Consider the following 17,809-nt stretch of genomic DNA (forward strand, 5'->3'; position numbering starts at 1 on the left):
TGTTTGAGCTTTCAGTGTAAAAAAATGACATCACTTTACAAACCCTAGACTAGTAAATCTAATAAATTACTCAGAGGCTTCAAAAATATAATAATTCATATGCAATATGATTGTAAATATATTGTATGTATATGTAGTATAGGTCTACATTTGTTTTATAGTACTTTTGTAAGGTCACCACTGGCGCTGAGCATAATAGTCAGTGAAGAACAAAAACATGAAATTAAATGACACAAAAATGTATGCATAGGGCAAGTGCAGTAGGGCAGCGGTTCCGCAGTTTTTTCTTTTGGCCCTTCAAAATGGGGCAAAGTTTTGTTGTTATAGGTTGTGAGCTGTTCTGCCATTTTTGATATATTATCAGAAAAGTGGAATTTATCCAGTATTTCAAAAGAAAAATCATTATTAAAGGTCTTTAAAAATTGCAGTGGGCTCATGCCTTATAATTGCATAGCTTTGATAATTTCAATACACAGATGTCTGTTTTTTCACCTTTTTTATTTTTTTAATCAGTACTCAAAGAGACCAGTGAGTGAGATTAGTGGATTGGAAAATATGACTTTGGTGTTTATGGAGCGGCTTTTCCTCTCTGTGTTTCTGTTTGAATGAGCGCAGTGCAGCGCTACACATGGAGCAAACAGCAGCTGAGACACAACGTACAGATGGAGGCAGGGTGAAGTTAAACATAGTAGTGAAGTATACAACACCTGTGCTCATTACTGTACGTGCAATAAAACCTTCACGAGTAAAAAGCCAGTGAGAGTAATTTATCAAAACACCTGCTAAATGAGTATAAGCCTGCAGAGAAGTGATCATTTCAACTTTGCCTGCAGTCTGCCATCCACCATGTTAACCATAGCTAGCTTGTTAGGCTTATAGCTAATAGCTGTTTAGATGTGGCTGCAGGAATCTGTCCAATGCTGCAGCTGCATGGTCTGCTGTGTCTGTGTGTATGTGGCTGGTCAGCTCCCTCATGTCCCTATGATCAGTTCAGACCTGCTCTGTCATGTTCACTATTCATGTGCAGGCAGCAGTGTAATGCAGTAATGTTAATTCTATAAAGTCTTTGCCCCACCTAAAAGATCCTGAACTCAAAAATGATGAAAAACTGTTTAGTGGTCTAAATCCACAAATCAGCACTACATACAGTAGTTCACAGACTTTGGTATTGGAAATGGTTTAATATTTTTGCTGCCCTCTTGATTCCCTCAGGACCCTTTTTATTTATTTAATGATAGCTTCTAGGGTTTTTGCCCCCCCGGTTGATCCACTGTATTAGAGCACCAGTTTCCTTCACTTGTGCACAAGCACAATTTTATAAAACAAGTACCAAAATTACACTGCACAGCTGCATAATGAGAGACACAACTGTGCCACTCCACTATGTGTATCCTATTATGGGGAATGTTTGTTATTATTGTCAAAAAAAAATTAACACTCCCCTGAAATATGTGAGATGAAGTGACAGCTGCTTCTCTGTTCTCTCAGATGCGAAGTGTGGGCCCTCTGAGCAGGCGAGGCTTCTACCTGGCCTTCCAGGATATTGGTGCGTGCATTGCCCTCACCTCTGTGCGGGTGTACTACAAACGCTGTGTGGGTGTGAGCCGTAAACTGGCCGTGTTCACCGATGTGGTGACGGGGGCTGACTCATCTTCTCTGGTCGAGGTCAGGGGTCAGTGTGTGGACCACGCTGAGGAAAGAGACACGCCCAAGATGTACTGCAGCGCTGAGGGAGAGTGGCTGGTGCCCATTGGGAGGTGTGTGTGCTCCGCTGGATTTGAAGAGCACAGAGACTCCTGCATAGGTATGTTAATTTAGGGTGTCACTTCCAACTTGTTCTATGCAGTTCAAAAGAACTCTGGTGCCTTTGGTGCAAACAAAGTGTGAAAGGAAAAAGGACTAACCACAGCATTCTGTGATGGCAGAATTCAAAAGCTAAACCACAATTCAATCTATTATATCCACTTGCTGATTGTGGGAAGGTAGGAAATGATTTCCTAAGGGATCTATGTAAATCATGCAAGGCCGTTTAAAAAGTGTGGTACATATGCGGTCAGTTAAAACAGTGGCAACGTCTCATTAAAAGTGAGTGAGTTGCAGCGACTAGGGAGTAATGATGGTCAACTAAAGCTGTGGACAGATCTTAAACCTCGCTGAACACAAATTCTCACATTCCTGTATCAAAACAAAAATAGACACTCATTATTATACTGCAAATAAGAGATAGAAATGAGGAAAACAGTGCATTTGGAGAAGATGGTAGAGGAAAAGAGGACTAGGATTCAGTGCTCTCGCCGCTGTAGCCTGGGTTTGATTCAGGGTCGTGTCAGGAAGGGCATCCGGCATAAAACACGTGCCAAATTTTAACATGCGAATCGTCAGTGTGACCATTCTGTGTGGCGACCTCTAACGGGAACAGCTGAAAGTGACAGACAGAGGTTGAGGAAAAGAGGAGGGCAACAATAACTTTAAATTCTCCACAGAGAGCAAGAGGTGAGTGAATGCCATCATTGTGAGTGGCTCTGCACTAAAACCTGATAAAGTGGAATATAAAACACAGCAGTTTGTTGTTTGCTCACTGTTTTTGGGCAGGTTTTTATTATTATTATTTCTCTTACTTACATGGGATACCATCTGATTACAGTTCTAAAATTATTTTAAAGGATCGGTTCACATTCTACACATCTGTGAAACATACCCTTATGTACTTTGAAAGAGCTACTGGTGACAAGGAACCAAAACTACACAAGTTAATCGGAGGATACAATGAGACTTCAGCAGTCTGACAGTTGTTCAGTAAATCACATTTACATTGATATGATCATATCAATCTGATGTGTTTTCAATTTTGTACTTCATCCCATGTTGTAAATTGTCACATCACAACACAAAACTTCTGAAAGGCATGAAAACTAAAAAGTAATGAAGGCTCTGACGCACAGGATTAATTAGCCTGCTAATCCAATGTCTCTCACATAAACAACAGAATACAGGGTCATTATGTAGCAGCCTGGTGTCATTTGCACATGATTTAATGAAGGTAAACAGAGTGGACAGCCATGCATAATGGCAATGTGCTCTGGTGCAGCACTTCTCAAACACAGATTTATCAAGACACTGTGGGTGTCCTGCTGCCCTCAGATAGCTGCAGGAATTAAATCAACTCAAGGAGAAAACTTTCACATCCTTCAATTAAAATGATTTATTCACCTTTAAAGCATTATTCTGTTATTTCTGCATATGTACAGTATATGTAGTTTACACTTGATAAAAGTTTCACATTACACCTGAAATAAACATTGCTCTGAGACATCTATTCTCAGGGCAATGTCTGAGAGTAAAACTGTCAGTGAGTTGCTTGTGCCAGTCAATGTGCCCCCAGGGAAGGAGGGCCAGAAGTGAAAGGCAAACATTTATGGGTTTTTTTTTTTTGTCTAGTTTAGAACAACTGAAACAAAAGACCAGAGTTAAAGTGGTTTAATATAAGTGACGCTGCAAAATACTGGCACATTTGGGCTTGATTGGTGAATTTTGATTAATTGAGAAAAATGACCATGTAGGTATCAGAGCTGCCCATTTATTTAACTATGTGAAAGTTTCTTCTGAGCAGCAGCAGAAGTGTCTCAAGAATGTACAAAGCCTTCATGGCAAAACATGAGTTTGGAAAGGTTCAGACCTTTCTAGTGAATCGAATGGTCTGTTTGAAGCTCTGGCTGTGGCTCATATAGAAATAAATAAATAGAGTGAAGAAGTTCAAGCTCCAGTCACAAGCTTTTCTAAGATCTAACAATTTTCTCAAGTAGGTAAATACTGAGAAAATTCTATAGCTGTGTCTGAGCTCAAGTTTCTTCTCCCACACAGCGGTCCATGAAGAATAATAAGAAACATTTCAGAAGCAAAGATTCTCACCCCCCCTTTTTTTTTTTCTTTTTTTTTTTTTACCAACGTTATATTTATTTTTGTCTCTTTTGATATTTTATGGGGTTTTTATAGACTGACCTCATTTGGAGCCCTGTGCATATTTCAGGTTGCTATGGGTTACAGTAATTAAAACCTATTAATCACAGAGCAATGGATAATTAAACGCTAAAAGCAGTTTGTCAGCTAAACAAGCCAAACAAGACACGTAACACCAGTTTGCTTGCTTTCCCCACTCCTCTTCCTCCTCTTCCCAACCCCCCAACACACACACATCTCTATTGTGTCTGTGGCCAGTGGTAAACACCCTCTCGCTTCGACACATTGAGAGCTCGTTGTCAAAATATGTTTTACAGCGTAGGAAGGGGAGTGTGCGTGTGTGTGTGTGCGTGTGTGTGTGTGTGTGTGTGTGTGTGTGTGTGTCCACTTCAGACGGCCACTTACAGACTTTCTATAATTAGTTTCAGGCAGTTAGCATCAACAAAACCATGCAAAACACAGTCCAACAAGAAAGCAAAGGGTGGAAACAAAAAACATCTTGAGTCAGGTTTTGTTTATGTTTTATTCATGTTTTACAGATGATTTAAATGTAACACACTGACATTAGTTATCTGAGCCTATAAAGTTAGGATTTCTTAAGTGAAAAAAGTAAAAAGGCATTGGCTGGCTATGATGATCCTCAGCTGGGGGTGATGTTTTTAGCCCATATTTTAATTACCATTACATCACTGCAGCCGCAGCAGAAAGTGAATTGCAGTGGGAAAAAAAAATAGAAAAAGAGCTCTTCAATATATCCGCCGCTGATGTGTTGTCTCTTCTGGCACTAAACTGGGTTGCCGTGCTAATTCGCCCTCGCCAAAGCCAGCCACAGTCACGCACACACGAGACCAGACAAGACAGAGAGGAGGGGAGGGCACGAGATGGTGAAAGGAAGTCGGCTTAAGTGGTGAATATGTGTGTGTACATGAGTGTGCTTAAGTGGTTCTCCCCGACAAAGGTGCAGAACTCTGGCTGAGATCACGACATGCTGTGTATGTGTATGTGTGCATGTGTGTGAGCACAGGGTTGCGTGATGTGCCGTTAAAAGTGTCACAGGGAGGGAAGCAATGAAAGAAGAAGGAAAAAAGAGACGAGGGTAGAGAAAGAAAGACTCAACCCCTTGTCCAATTGAGTTTACATCAAAACATTGACTCTGTGCACGTGTGTGTAGTTGTGCATACACATGTGCCGTATGTGTGTGTGTGTGTGTGTGTGTGTGTGTGTGTGTGTATGGTGCCTTCCAGTGCCAGTGCAGAATGGACTAAAGTGCCCCATACAGTGCAAGCGAACACAGGACACACTGATATAAGACACACACACTTAGCCGAGTCACCTCTACTCAGCTCAGCAGGCCCATCCAAGCCTGACACACACAGAGAAGCATACACACACTCAGAGGAGAGAAGGTACTCACTCGTATGGGATAGCTTGCTCCTCCGCTCAGTCAATGGACCACAGCCTGTTCTGCTACTCTGTGAACTGCACTAAGCTGCTGACACTTTCATGTAATTTATGACCATGTGTAGGAAATAATGAAATCCAGCTACTAGAATAGAAATCTAAATATTATGGAACGATTACATGTGCAGTAAAACTGCAGCATTAACCCATATAGTTTTACCCTTGTGCCCTCCCTGAAGTAGCTTTAAAATGATTAAAAATCACACTGTCCAACAGTATCACATATATACACTCACTGTCCATTTTATTAGGTACACCTGTACAATTGTGTGCTATTCAGTGTATCACTTCTACCTTAACATCTGTGTTTATGAAACTCAAAACGTTTCAGTTTTTGGTGAAATTGACGTAAATGTATAAATTCAATAATATGTTTATTTTTGAGCTCATAGTTAAAGGTGGTGCTGTGCTGGACTACATTAGATTCAGAGGTGTTCCTGATATTCTGACCCTCTCATGTACGTAGCTGGGCAGGAAACTTGTACAGGTGTACCTAATAAAGTGGCTGGTGAGTGTCTGTACAACATCACCTTTTCATTGACACTGTGTGATGTTTACACTGAGAAAAATATTCTCCCCAGTATTACTCACTTTTATGCTGCACTGTTTAATCAAAAAAAAACCAACCTAGATGTTTTGTGCACTATAATTTAAAGCTCCTGAAAACTTGGCTTCAAATCTTAAATGGTATGCTGCTACATAAAATATTTATGACTAACTAAGCAAAAATCTAAATTAATGCCTTGAAATAAATATCCTTAGTTGTTTTTTATTAAAAGTAAATTCAAAAACTCAGCAAAGCTGCTTCGTCGGGGCAGTGCTGTTGTGGTTTGATCTGATTTGAATGACAGTGGTCTGGCGACATAAACAAACATCCCCACAACTGTCATCACATTTCTATTTAAATGTTGCTAAGAAATACATGACATTGCATTTTTCCAAAGCATGAGACCTGCTTAGTTGATATAAAGCTCATAGAGCATGCTAAATACAAAAAAATCTCCTCTTGCAAGATAACATAAATTTTTGTTCCTTCATCAGAAAATGTGTGTTCATGTAAGACTCTATCACTCACAATAAAAAGCTGATTAAGAAAATGGGTCTTCAGGGCTTTAAAAATAGAATTTACAATGGCCTAAACAATGTTTGACTGCACAATAACGAGTTTGTATTGACTGATCAACCTTCTGTGAGGTTTGTGGGGTTTAAAGTGTTTATTTACATCAGAATTATTCAATTCAATTCAATTCAGGTTTATTTGTATTATAGTGCCAAATCACAACAAAAATCATCTCAAGCCACTTTACATAGTAAGATGAGGACCATACGGTATTACAGAGAAAACACAACCCCGAGCAAGCACTTGGCAACAGTGGGGATATGGGTATACAACAACAAATAGAACTGTTTTTGGTGTTTTCCGGTATGGGTGTGGTAGGTGATGCTTTTGAAAGAGTTATAACCAAGTTTAGGTCTGGGATGGATTAATAAGCTTGAGTGGAAGATTGCTGCCACTCCTCCACCTCGGCCTGTGCATGGAGGAATGTGACAGTTACTATGACTTGTCATGTTAGTTGTTTATTTTGCCATTTTGGAATTTTAAGTGTTTTAAGTGAATTTTAAAGCTACGCTACGTAACTTAAGGTAGCACTGGCATGAAACTTCAAATCAATCCACGCTGCTCCGGCCAACACTCCCTCTCCCTGCTCCAATTTGCTCTACTACGACCTGCTACGCTGCGCTCCACAGATTTCTACAACAAAAATATTTGAAAACAAAGTTACATGCTGTACCTTTAGTGTTCAAAGCCACTTAAACTTCATGAAATGCTATGTCAGTCAGAACCAACTGTACACAAAAAAGGTTATTTTCTACTGTCTGATAACTTTGGAATCTGAAAGAATTCTCTTATTGTCAGTCTTTTGACTATGGCATTTTTTTAAAATCCCAGCTTTTGGTTTTTTTTTGGTAGGACTGGGCCTCTGCTGGAATGAAACTAAGTAAATTTACATCAAATTTAATTACAAACCTCAGTGCACTTGTACTTTGCTTGTATTTTCATTTCATGCAATTTTACATTTCGACAGTATTTCACTACATTTCTCAGGAAAGTATTGTATTTTTTTACTCCACAATATATATCTAATATGTAACTACTTTATAAATTAACATATTGCATACTGAAATATGTACAACGTATATACACATACAGACAAAATGATTAATTTATTGAAAGAAGATTAAAATTGTATCTTTGGCTCCATCAGTCACTGAGGGATTGTGGAATTGTTCAGAGCCTCTTTGACTCTTCTGTCAGCAAAAGTCTCCGGCACACTCACCTCCCTGTCAATCAGAGAGCAGAGGAGGGATGCTTAAAGAGTGGAGGAAGGGGAGGGTTGGAGTGAGACAAACAAAAAGCAGTGTGTGAGAGGTGAGAAGAAAATGAATCAGGCATACAAAGACAGCAACTGAGACATTATGAAACAAAGTCAAACGACTGAGAAGGTGTGACACCCTACCTCATAATGTGATCACTATTTATCAGTGTGGTGCTGTAGAGAAATATTAGAGGAAGCCACCAGCAGGCGACAAGGAGGATCATAGGAGCTGAGGGCTTCCTCCTTTCTCCAACCTGTCAGCACTTCCTTTCTCTCTGCTGTCAGTCCTTACTTTTGGTATTTTCCACTTCAAACATACTGTAAGGCGCACGTATGCAGAAGTGGACACGCACACACACACACACTTACACAAACAGGTTGCTAAAACTCCAGAGACAGAGCTGTGCAGGGCTGTCTCTGACAGGGTGACACCCTCATTGGCCCTGGGTACCTAAGCTCCAGACAAGTGAAAACAGTTGACATTCAAATTCGGAGAAGGGGTCAGACCAGTGTGGTGGTCTGTATGATTAATTATTACTAGTCATTTTGTCTGCCCTTGATAAGATGTATTTTCTTCTTAAAACTAATGATTTAATGAAATGTTGTAATTTGTAATGTAATTTATATTTAATATTTTGTGGCATTTAGACTAAATATTTAATTGATTAATCAATAAAAGAAATGGAAAGGCAACATTTTTGGCTAAATATTAAGTGTGTTTCCTCATTCTTAAAATTGCACTGTACATTTGTAGCACTTAAAGTAGTTGAAATTGCAGCTGAAGTTAAAGCACTGAAAAGGTTTAAGCGTCATTTAAAGTGCACGTTAAGAAAATGAGGTGTCAGCTGTAGTGTAAGAGCTGAAAGCAGTTAAAAATCTTTTGGACTGTAATTGCCGGAGCTGTTTAACAGTTGAAAAGATGAAAGTAGGTAATATGCAAGACAGTGTTACATGTAACAGCCATGACAATGGCTGAAATATCACTTGATATACAGTATAAGTGCTGGCAGCACTTGAAATGTCAGTTTAAGTTGCTGAAAGCATTTGAAATATTGTTTCAAGTTTAAACCTTGTAGGCTTTCGAGTTGTCAGGCTACTGTATACATAAACAGTGAGAGTTGTTTGGTTGAAGTATTAGAGGTGATAGTGCATGAGCTGAAGCTGAAATGTCACTCAATGTCTAAGGCACAAAATCAGTGGAAAACCTGGTTGGGAAGACTATAAAAAGAGCTGCCATGCCAACCATCATGAAACGCTCTGTAGAGATGGCTGTATGTACTGCTCTATACTTCATATGATTTCAGTTAGGGAACTTAAGGTGAAATTAAGTCAATTAATCAAGCTGTTTTGAAAGGGCAAAGCACCATGTGGCTGCTATGTCTTTTAGCTGACCCCCACTATGATTTCCTAGTTCCTAATGAAGATGCAGTTAAGGGATTTTGGAACAGATGATTTGGTGAGAATTTCATTATTCCCCTGCTCACGACCACTTGAGTGGAACACGATATTCATAATTGCTGTCAGAATCAACTTGTGGTGGCCTGCTATTGAGAACATATAAGGAGCTCAAATTGAAATGCTCTCCTGAGAGGGAGAGATGGGGGAATACGCCGTGATCAAATTAGTTCCATCCTTCTGGCAGTTTGTAAACAACTGCTAATCAACAACACTGTTACTGTTTGGTGGCAAATGACACCGAGGCTCCAGAAACACTCCTACATTCACAGCCGTGGGGTGAGAAAGCTGCCCGGTGTGAGTGTACAAACGCTCACACACAGACATAGTGTTGGATTCAACTGTGAGGAACACAAATGCACACACACTCAGATTTGGATCCTCTAAAGCTATTTCACCAGAGATTTGTATGAACTTCCTTTGAACTCTAAGGAAGGCATTCATTTTTTTCTCTTAAAAGAAGATTCCAGATTTTTTCAACGTGGATCTTAATTTAGTCGGTTTGTTCATTTATTAGTCATGAAACCACTGTACTCACCAAGATCTGGCTTCTCTGTTGTAAATATCCACTTTAGGTTCTCAGTTTCAAATGACACTGTCGCCTCACAGCAAATAGGGTCTGGCTTTGAGCCTCGCGGCTGACTGCGTAGGGTTTGCACATGCCTGTGTGGGTTTCCTCCAGGTGCTTTGGCTTCCCTCCCACAATCCAGAGACATTCAGGTTATGTTAACTGACAACTCTAAACTGCCTGTAGGTGTGAATAGTTGTTTGTCTCCATGTGTCAGTTCTATGACAGACTGGCCATTTTCCAGTTTAAGTAAATGAAGTTGGTCTGGTGTTTTGCTCATTTATAAATTTTTTTTAGTCTGGTGGAGAAGGACTTGACAAATCACAGCTTTCTGGGTTAATGTTAAGAAAAAAAGCTCTATCATATTCATACATGGCTACAGCACCACTATATTCATAAAAATAACAGAAAAAATGTACAAAAATTACAAAAATATTGAAATCACATTTTTAAATCAACATATTTTTTGATTGACAAGAAAAAAGATAATTTAAGTGTTACCTGTGTCACTTCTTCTTCTACATGCACTGTGGTTCTGTTCCAGTGCTACCTAGCTAGTAGTCTGGGTGCAGAATCACTGCTTACATCTCAGATTTGTTAAGTGATGTAAATACTGTAGGTCTGGTGGAAGGCACTGATGGCTATTTGTGCCATTTGGAGTAGCAACTGACAAAACTGGGTTAAGAGTGGAAATTGGAATGGGAACGTCATCGTCCCAGATTGCGAGCTTCATCCATTTAAAATATCAACTGTAAACTGGTCAAAAAAGGTATGAAATTTGGAAAGGTGTCAAATTAAACACAGCTGTACAGGTCTCAGGTCATGACTTTATCCTCTTAGTCAAGTTATTTTTAGCTGAAATATGCTAACTGCTACAGTTTGACTACCCCCACTCTCACCCTCTTACTGAAATGAGTCATGCATTTACACACTGTCAGGCTGTATGAGTGAATTTAAACAAAATTGTGATTCAGCCTTGCTGTGTACAACAAAAGCTCACAAATGTTGCCTGCCTGTGATTTTTTGGAGAGTTAGAAATAAAAGGCCTAATGTGTTACCACCTTTATTTTCGTTGCAAATAAAACTTTGCCACCAGTGGAATTCCAGCCTGTCAAGCTTTGCTGTAGCAGTGTTGCTGTATTTCCAGATCTCAGCAGTTATTTTCTTGAATATATTGCTAACATACTGATAGAAACAATGGCCAGGATCACAAATTGTCATATGCTGAAATTGTGATTTATTAGTTAAGACAAATACAGTAGCAGGGCATGACAAGTGGCTAATTGAAGCATCTCGTTTAGCTAAATTGGGATATTCAGCTTCACGATAACACTAAAGGGTTTCCTTACAAGTTGATAAAAACCCATCATGCTCATACTGTACACACACAAACACATAATACAGCTATTGCTACAGAGCGACGTCAATCATACTGATGTGGCTAAACAAAAACTTTACAAAAGCACAGTACAACAGCTAATGCAGCTGCTGCACAGCATGCAATTCACTGGGACTGTGTGTATTAATGTGCAAATGACTGCATCTGAATGTGTGGGTCTCATTAAACGTGTAAGCATCTGTTTGTTAGAGTGTGTGAGCATCATTGCTGAGGGATTTGTTGTTGCTGTGCCAAAACTAATTAGTCTTTTTTGTGTGTGACTGGTTGGTCCTTGTTGGTGGATGACCGAGGATTTGATTGGTCGGTGAGGAGAGGAGAATAGAGGACAGGAGAGGAGCTTGGAGGACAGCTGAAAGAGGAGAAGAGGAACATCAGAAGGAAGGAGAGGAGGATGTGAAAGAGAGAGTAGAGGAAATGGGCAAGGAGGCAAGGAGAGAAGTGAGATGATGAGGGGAGAAAGAGGAGAGGAGAAAGTTTGAAAGGTGAAGAGGCGAGATGATGAGGGGAGAAAGAGGAGAAAGTTTGAAAGGTGAAGAGGAAAGAAATTAGGAAAGGAGAAAAGGAAAGAGGAGGGAAGAGCAGAGGAAAATATGATGAAAGAAAATCAGGGAGGAAAGGAAGGGAGAGGAGAGGAGGGAAGGAAAGATGAGGAGAGAAGGCAATATGAGTGGAGAAGAAAAAGGAGAAGGAAAGGAAGCAAGGTAAGAGTAGAGGTGAAAGGAGGAAAGATGAAGAGGAGAGGAGGTGAGAAGAGAAGGAAATGATGAAAGGATGGAGCAGTTAAGATGAGAGGAGGAAAAACCTTGAATGAGTAGAAATGGCATTATTAAACATTTTAATGCTGTTAGGCCATCATGACACATGCATCTGTGTCTGTGTGTGTGTGAGAGAGACAGACAGTGAGAGAGAGAGATAACAGAATGAATCATATCTCACCCAGACACAGCACCGTTGTGTCACTCAAACTTCCCTCCAATCTTTGTTGTGATTGGCCAACGCCCTATCTCCACAGCAGGTGCAAAGGGCTACACATCGGTACACAAAGCAACTTTTCTGACACACACACAGAGACTCACACACTCGTGCACATGTTCACATACCTGGATGCCCAAAAACAGACTCTAAAAACCAAATCCTCTTATGTGCAGCCCATATGAATGCTTAATTCAGAACTGAAAACACACACACACAAAAGGCCAGGAGCTGCTGGGTAAATTATTGATTGAGTGCGTGCCACCCTTGGCCTGCAGTAGCCACCCATGTCCCAGTCCAGTGTCTAAGTGCTATTAGTGCTGACAGTAAAGAGACAGGCAACATGATAGCAGATCACTGAGAAGCTGGCAGCCTCTGTCTGAAGGGACTGCGGGACTTCTTCAAATGATTTTCTGCCCTGACGTCTTGTTGAGTTAAACTGATGTGCACACAGGGCGCTGTCATTTACTTCTCCCTCTTGTAGGCCTCCACTGACGGGAGCGGAGTTTGGATGGATGTGGATAGTTGAATGTATGTCTGTGTATATGTGTGCCCTGAATGATAATGATGTTGGCATTTCAAATAGGAGGGCCAGTTTGCAACATGGTTGTCAGAGAGACGTCCATCAAAGTCAGTCGATTCCTTGGATAAATGAAACTGAAATGTTAGTCTAGGTTATGTAACCTGTCTGTCATTTTGTATTGAAAACCAGAGCATGTTCTAATACATTCTGGTAAAACGTCCGTTAAACATTCAATTAGCTTGCCAACGAATACATCAAATTCATGGAAATGCTACACCTTGTCTGTTTCTGCACATTTAAATTTGCCATATTTCAAGCTGACACTGCAGTACAGTGGCATTTATCAAATGCTTCTACTTCACCCTGGACCAGTGTCAATTTCATCAGGGAAAGCTATGGTGAAAAATATTTGTTGACGACCTATTTTTCACGGCACCAACAAGATTTAATCCTCTTTGAAAAGTAACCTTTAAAAAAAAGAGCTATGACAGAATCTATATTTGTGAAAGACATAAATGAACATGAAGTAACTAATGCAAATTCTTATTCAACTGATTCACTTGCTCCTTTGCAGAGGGAGATTGACACTGTGTACTTATGAGTGTATGTGCGGCCTGGTATCACTCATGTTTACACACTGTGGGGACCTGAGGTATTCCTAAGGGGACAAAAACCAAGTCCCCATAAGTAAATCTAAGTCTAAGTCCCCAATCATGGTAACTGAAAAATAACAAAGATGGCGACAGACCTTTGGCAGCAATAACCTCAAGCAAGTGCTTCCTGTAGCTGTGGATTAGACCTGCACAATGTTCAGAAGGAATTTTGGACCAGTCTTCCTCACAGAGCTGCTTCAGCTCAGCCATATTCTTAGGACATCTGGTGCGAACGGCTCTCCTGAGGTCATTCCACAGCATCTTTATTGGTTTGAGATCTGGGCTCTGACATTTTCCCAGTAGTGTTGTGGAGTGTCAAGGTGGTCTTTGGCAAACATGCTGCAATGTTGTCTTTGGAGATCAGTGGCTTCCTCCATGGTGTCTTGCAATGGGTACCATGCCTGTTCAGTATTTTGACTAATGAACAGAGATGTTAACCAACTCCAAAGAATCCTTCAAGTCTTTAGCTGTTACTCTAGAGTAACTCTGTTTTACCTCACTGAACATTCTACTTGTGCTCTTGGAGTGATCTTGGCAGGGCGTCCACTTCTATGGAGAGCACCACAATACCAAATCATCTCCATTTATAGACAGGATGTCTAACTGTAGACTGATGAATATCTAAAGTCTTTGAGATGACTTTGTAACCCTTTCCAGCTACATGCAAATCAACAACTTTTGATCAGAGGCCTTCTGAGATCTCTTTTTTTGGGAGGCATGGTTCGCATCAGCTGATGCTGCTTGTGAATTGCACAAGCAATAGAGACCAATAGAGATGCTGTGCAACACTGTTTGAGTGTTTTCATTAGTCAAGGTCATTCTAAACCACACCTCCATTCTTGTTTTTTTGATTGGGCTCCAGGTTTACTAACACCTGGCTCCAGTTGACGTTTAGACATCAGAAGTGTGTTGCCATTCCTTTTTCACTTTTCATATTTAATGAGTGAGTTCAGGAAAGACATTAAAGATCATGACTGGTTCTGTTTTATCAGCTTAGAAATATTGTTTGTTGATGTGTGTGGCGTTGGTGAAGATAAGTTCATATTTCATTGCCAATTTATACAGAAAACCGGGAACTTGCAAATAGTACCATTATTTTTTCTTGCAACTGTACACGTAACATCGACAGAAATAATGAAAAGTTGATTTGGAAATAAATTAAAATGACCACAAACTAATTGCCACACAGTGAACCTGGAGCCTTTGGGGGTATGAAAAGTTGCCTGCACCATCATTTTTTGAAAATGAGGCAAAAATATTTTGCAAATGTTAGAACTCGTGTTTACATTTTTACACTGGTTGTAACCTTCTATAAAATGTTAGCTTGGCTGTCTGTTATGTTAATGAAATTTGATGCAACCTTTCATTTTATACTTTCCGTCAAATTGTCAAGACAGAGAATGTTGAATGCAAGGTTACGTTTTTAACCAGTATTATAGAATCATAACAATACTTTGCAGATTATCCTTGTTTTTATGACATAGATAAAATTGTTTTTGTCTCTTTATGTGAGTACATTCTAAACTTGGCAACAGTGATGGAGTAGTTTTGTGCAAAACCAACAATTTGCAACTCATTTGTCATGTTGACCTCAACAAAGAAAAGGGGGGCAGTGAACAACTCATATAATTTATCATAACTGCACATCACAATTACAGGTGTCAAGTGTTAATCAGGCTGTTCAAGGTGTTGTTGATCAGTTTTGATTAAAACTGTTTTTGTTTCAGAACTGCTAGGCTCCTATTATATTCCATTCATCTTCTTATTTTGTCTTGGTAATCTGCATCCTTCAGTCATGACCGGCATTTTTATTATTCTGTGAGGACCATGCTCCTGTTCAAACACACACAGACGGTCACCCTAAAATACAGGTTCCGAAGTTGTTCTATTGTTCTTCCTAATCCAAATGTCTTGTGAAATGAGCCGCTTCATGAATCTGAGTGGACTTGAACCTTGTTTTGAATGGTAAGATAGGGAACTTTTCTTTTGATCCCCCTTAGATGGATATGTTATGACTGCAGCTGCCTGGCACCATATTAGCGCAGCATGAGTCCTGCCTCTGTTCAACTCTCTGCTCAGCTCACTTTGTCCTTTTCAAATATATAAATAATCAAAAACTGTTGATTAATTTCCACTCTGATGCATCACAGTGATAGCTAATGTCAGAAGAAAAAATGTTTTGCCTCCCGCCCTCCCCCATCATTTCCTTTTCCCACTTTTCTCCTCATGCTTTTCCCCTCTCTCATGCATCTCCAGCACACATCTAACCACACATCTGATCTTCTCAATCTGCTGCTAATATGCCTTTCAGGATGCTTGTCTTTTTTTTGAGCTACCCTTCCCCTTCCTGACCCTCGCACCCGCTCTCCTCCCCACCTCATCCCTTCCTCCACCCACTCCCTCCATCAGACACAGTTTAATGGTGACAGCCATTCAATCGGATAATTAACATCCGTTTAACGCTCATTAACTGGGATGTATTTGTCTCGTTTGATTTGTAATTACCAGGCCTTTTTCACAGGAAAACACTGCGGTAATGTTCCCTTTGTGATGGCTTCATTGATGGAATTGATTTGAACCCAGTGGGGAGGCCAACAGGGTGGCAAGAAGAGGCAGGAATGTATATGGACTGAAGATACTAATGCCATACTTGTTATTTGTCTTATATTCTGCCTTATTAGTGTCACTCAGGCAGACAGAAATGCTGCCTGGTCTGCTATAGGCGAACTGGCTGTGCCATGAAATACAACATGTCTACAGTATAGCCTACCTACATATATAGAGGAGAATATTCCTAAATCATTAGGCTGCATACCTTTCTGCTGCAGCACACTGATCTGCACCATATGTTTAATTCTCAGAGTACAATAACCAGAAGAGAGAACTGTATACCTTTTTTTTTACAGGACTAAGACATTCTATGCATATACAGTAGCTAATCAAATAATTACATTTTAAACTTACAACTATTTGTTGTTTTTTTTTTCATTTTTTGGCAACTTAGGGGCAGTGCCAATCATAAATAAACCACTGACATATTGCTGCCTTATAGAATGTTGCTGCTAATGTATTAGCAAACACTTGCTTATTTATAGATTCAGCAGATACAGAGCTTTCATTTGCAGTTCACCTGATGAATGTCACTCCACTATATACTAGTTTTCTCCAATGACATTTAGTTATGATTATTTCCCTGCATTTTTAATATATATCTGTAAAGCATTTTGAGGCTACAGCTGGTGCCATCTTTGTTGTGTACTGTACAGTTACCATTGTTACATGAATTGTTCTGTGACAAAGCTTTTGGAAATGTATTTGTTCACACAGTGACCATGTCCCTTCACAGAGAAGCAAGTGATAGACGTTCTAATGCAACACGCCATCTTTCTCACTAATGTCTCCTCCTTATTTACTATGGACAAGTGTTATGTTGCACTTTTTCCTGCTAAAGAAACATTGACTAGGGTAAAAGTGTATTGCTAATGTCAGATTGAAGGCTAGATAACTAATTAGCTGTTAGCACACTATGTGGCCTAAAATCCTACCTTCAAATACCAGCGTTGGCCATTTTAAATGCTTAATGATGCTGTACTTCTGGTTGAACACCCCTGCTAACACACCTCTGTCTGCCCTTTGTTTGTAAAGCACAGTTAATGTCTGAAATTGTACACGTTGGCTTGATTGACAGCTGATCATGCCTGTTCAGTTGTCAGTCAAACACCTACACAAGTCTGCCCACTCAGAGGCTGGGTGGCTAATAATGTCAATATTAATTAAAACTTTGAAAAACGTTTAAATTAAGCAGATATGCACTACAGTGTCAACTCTCTGTAATGTTTTTCACTTTGTCCACAGGTTTCCATAAATCTGTAGAAGACTTTAGGAATATGCTGTGACCATGTCAGAGGAAACCCTGGTGCTCAGTGGGACAAACAAATGCTTTTTCACTTGGACAGTTTTGCCATTTTTCTCTTGGTCTCTTTTCTCAGTTGGGACTTTGGCGTTAGATGGCCAACTGTGGTTTAACACCAGGCTTCAGTTCATACTACAATGATTGGTCTCACTTGCTCCCATTGTACAGCCTAATAACTGTTCCCACAGACTGGCTCTTTTCTCTGCTGGCATATTTCTGATGTTTTACCCCCAAGGAAACAAGCTTATATCTCTCCTTACCATTTTTATCCTCATTGTTTCATCCTATTACAGCCATTAGCACACATTTGGACCTCAGCCAGTAATTTCAGCAATATCAGATGCAATAAAGTGTCTGAATATACTGTACAGATTCAAAGAATAGGATTTTTTTACATTTAAAATTTTACACTTTCTATAAATTGTTTTCTATAACTCAATTCAACCACAGCCTTGAACTGATGCTTCCTAAATGCCACAAGACTCTTGTACTTGCATGAAAGGTTCTAAAGATTTTTTTTTCTTTCTGTG

The 17,809-nt window shown here is 39.8% G+C and overlaps 1 protein-coding gene across 11 annotated transcripts in view; it reads left to right on the forward strand.

Moving 5' to 3' along the window:
* The window catches only part of epha8 (eph receptor A8), a 132,911-nt gene that overhangs the window by 79,512 nt on the left and 35,590 nt on the right, over positions 1–17,809 (forward strand). For all 11 annotated transcript variants that reach the window (XM_020622988.1, XM_020622990.1, XM_020622991.1 and 8 more), the window contains one exon: positions 1,489–1,804. In XM_020622988.1, coding sequence (XP_020478644.1) covers positions 1,489–1,804 — 316 coding nt within the window. The remainder of the gene's footprint in view (positions 1–1,488; positions 1,805–17,809) is intronic.

The sequence above is a fragment of the Monopterus albus genome, unplaced genomic scaffold (genome assembly GCF_001952655.1).
Source record: "Monopterus albus unplaced genomic scaffold, M_albus_1.0 scaffold291.1, whole genome shotgun sequence".
In the NCBI taxonomy this organism is placed as follows: Eukaryota; Metazoa; Chordata; class Actinopteri; order Synbranchiformes; family Synbranchidae; genus Monopterus; species Monopterus albus.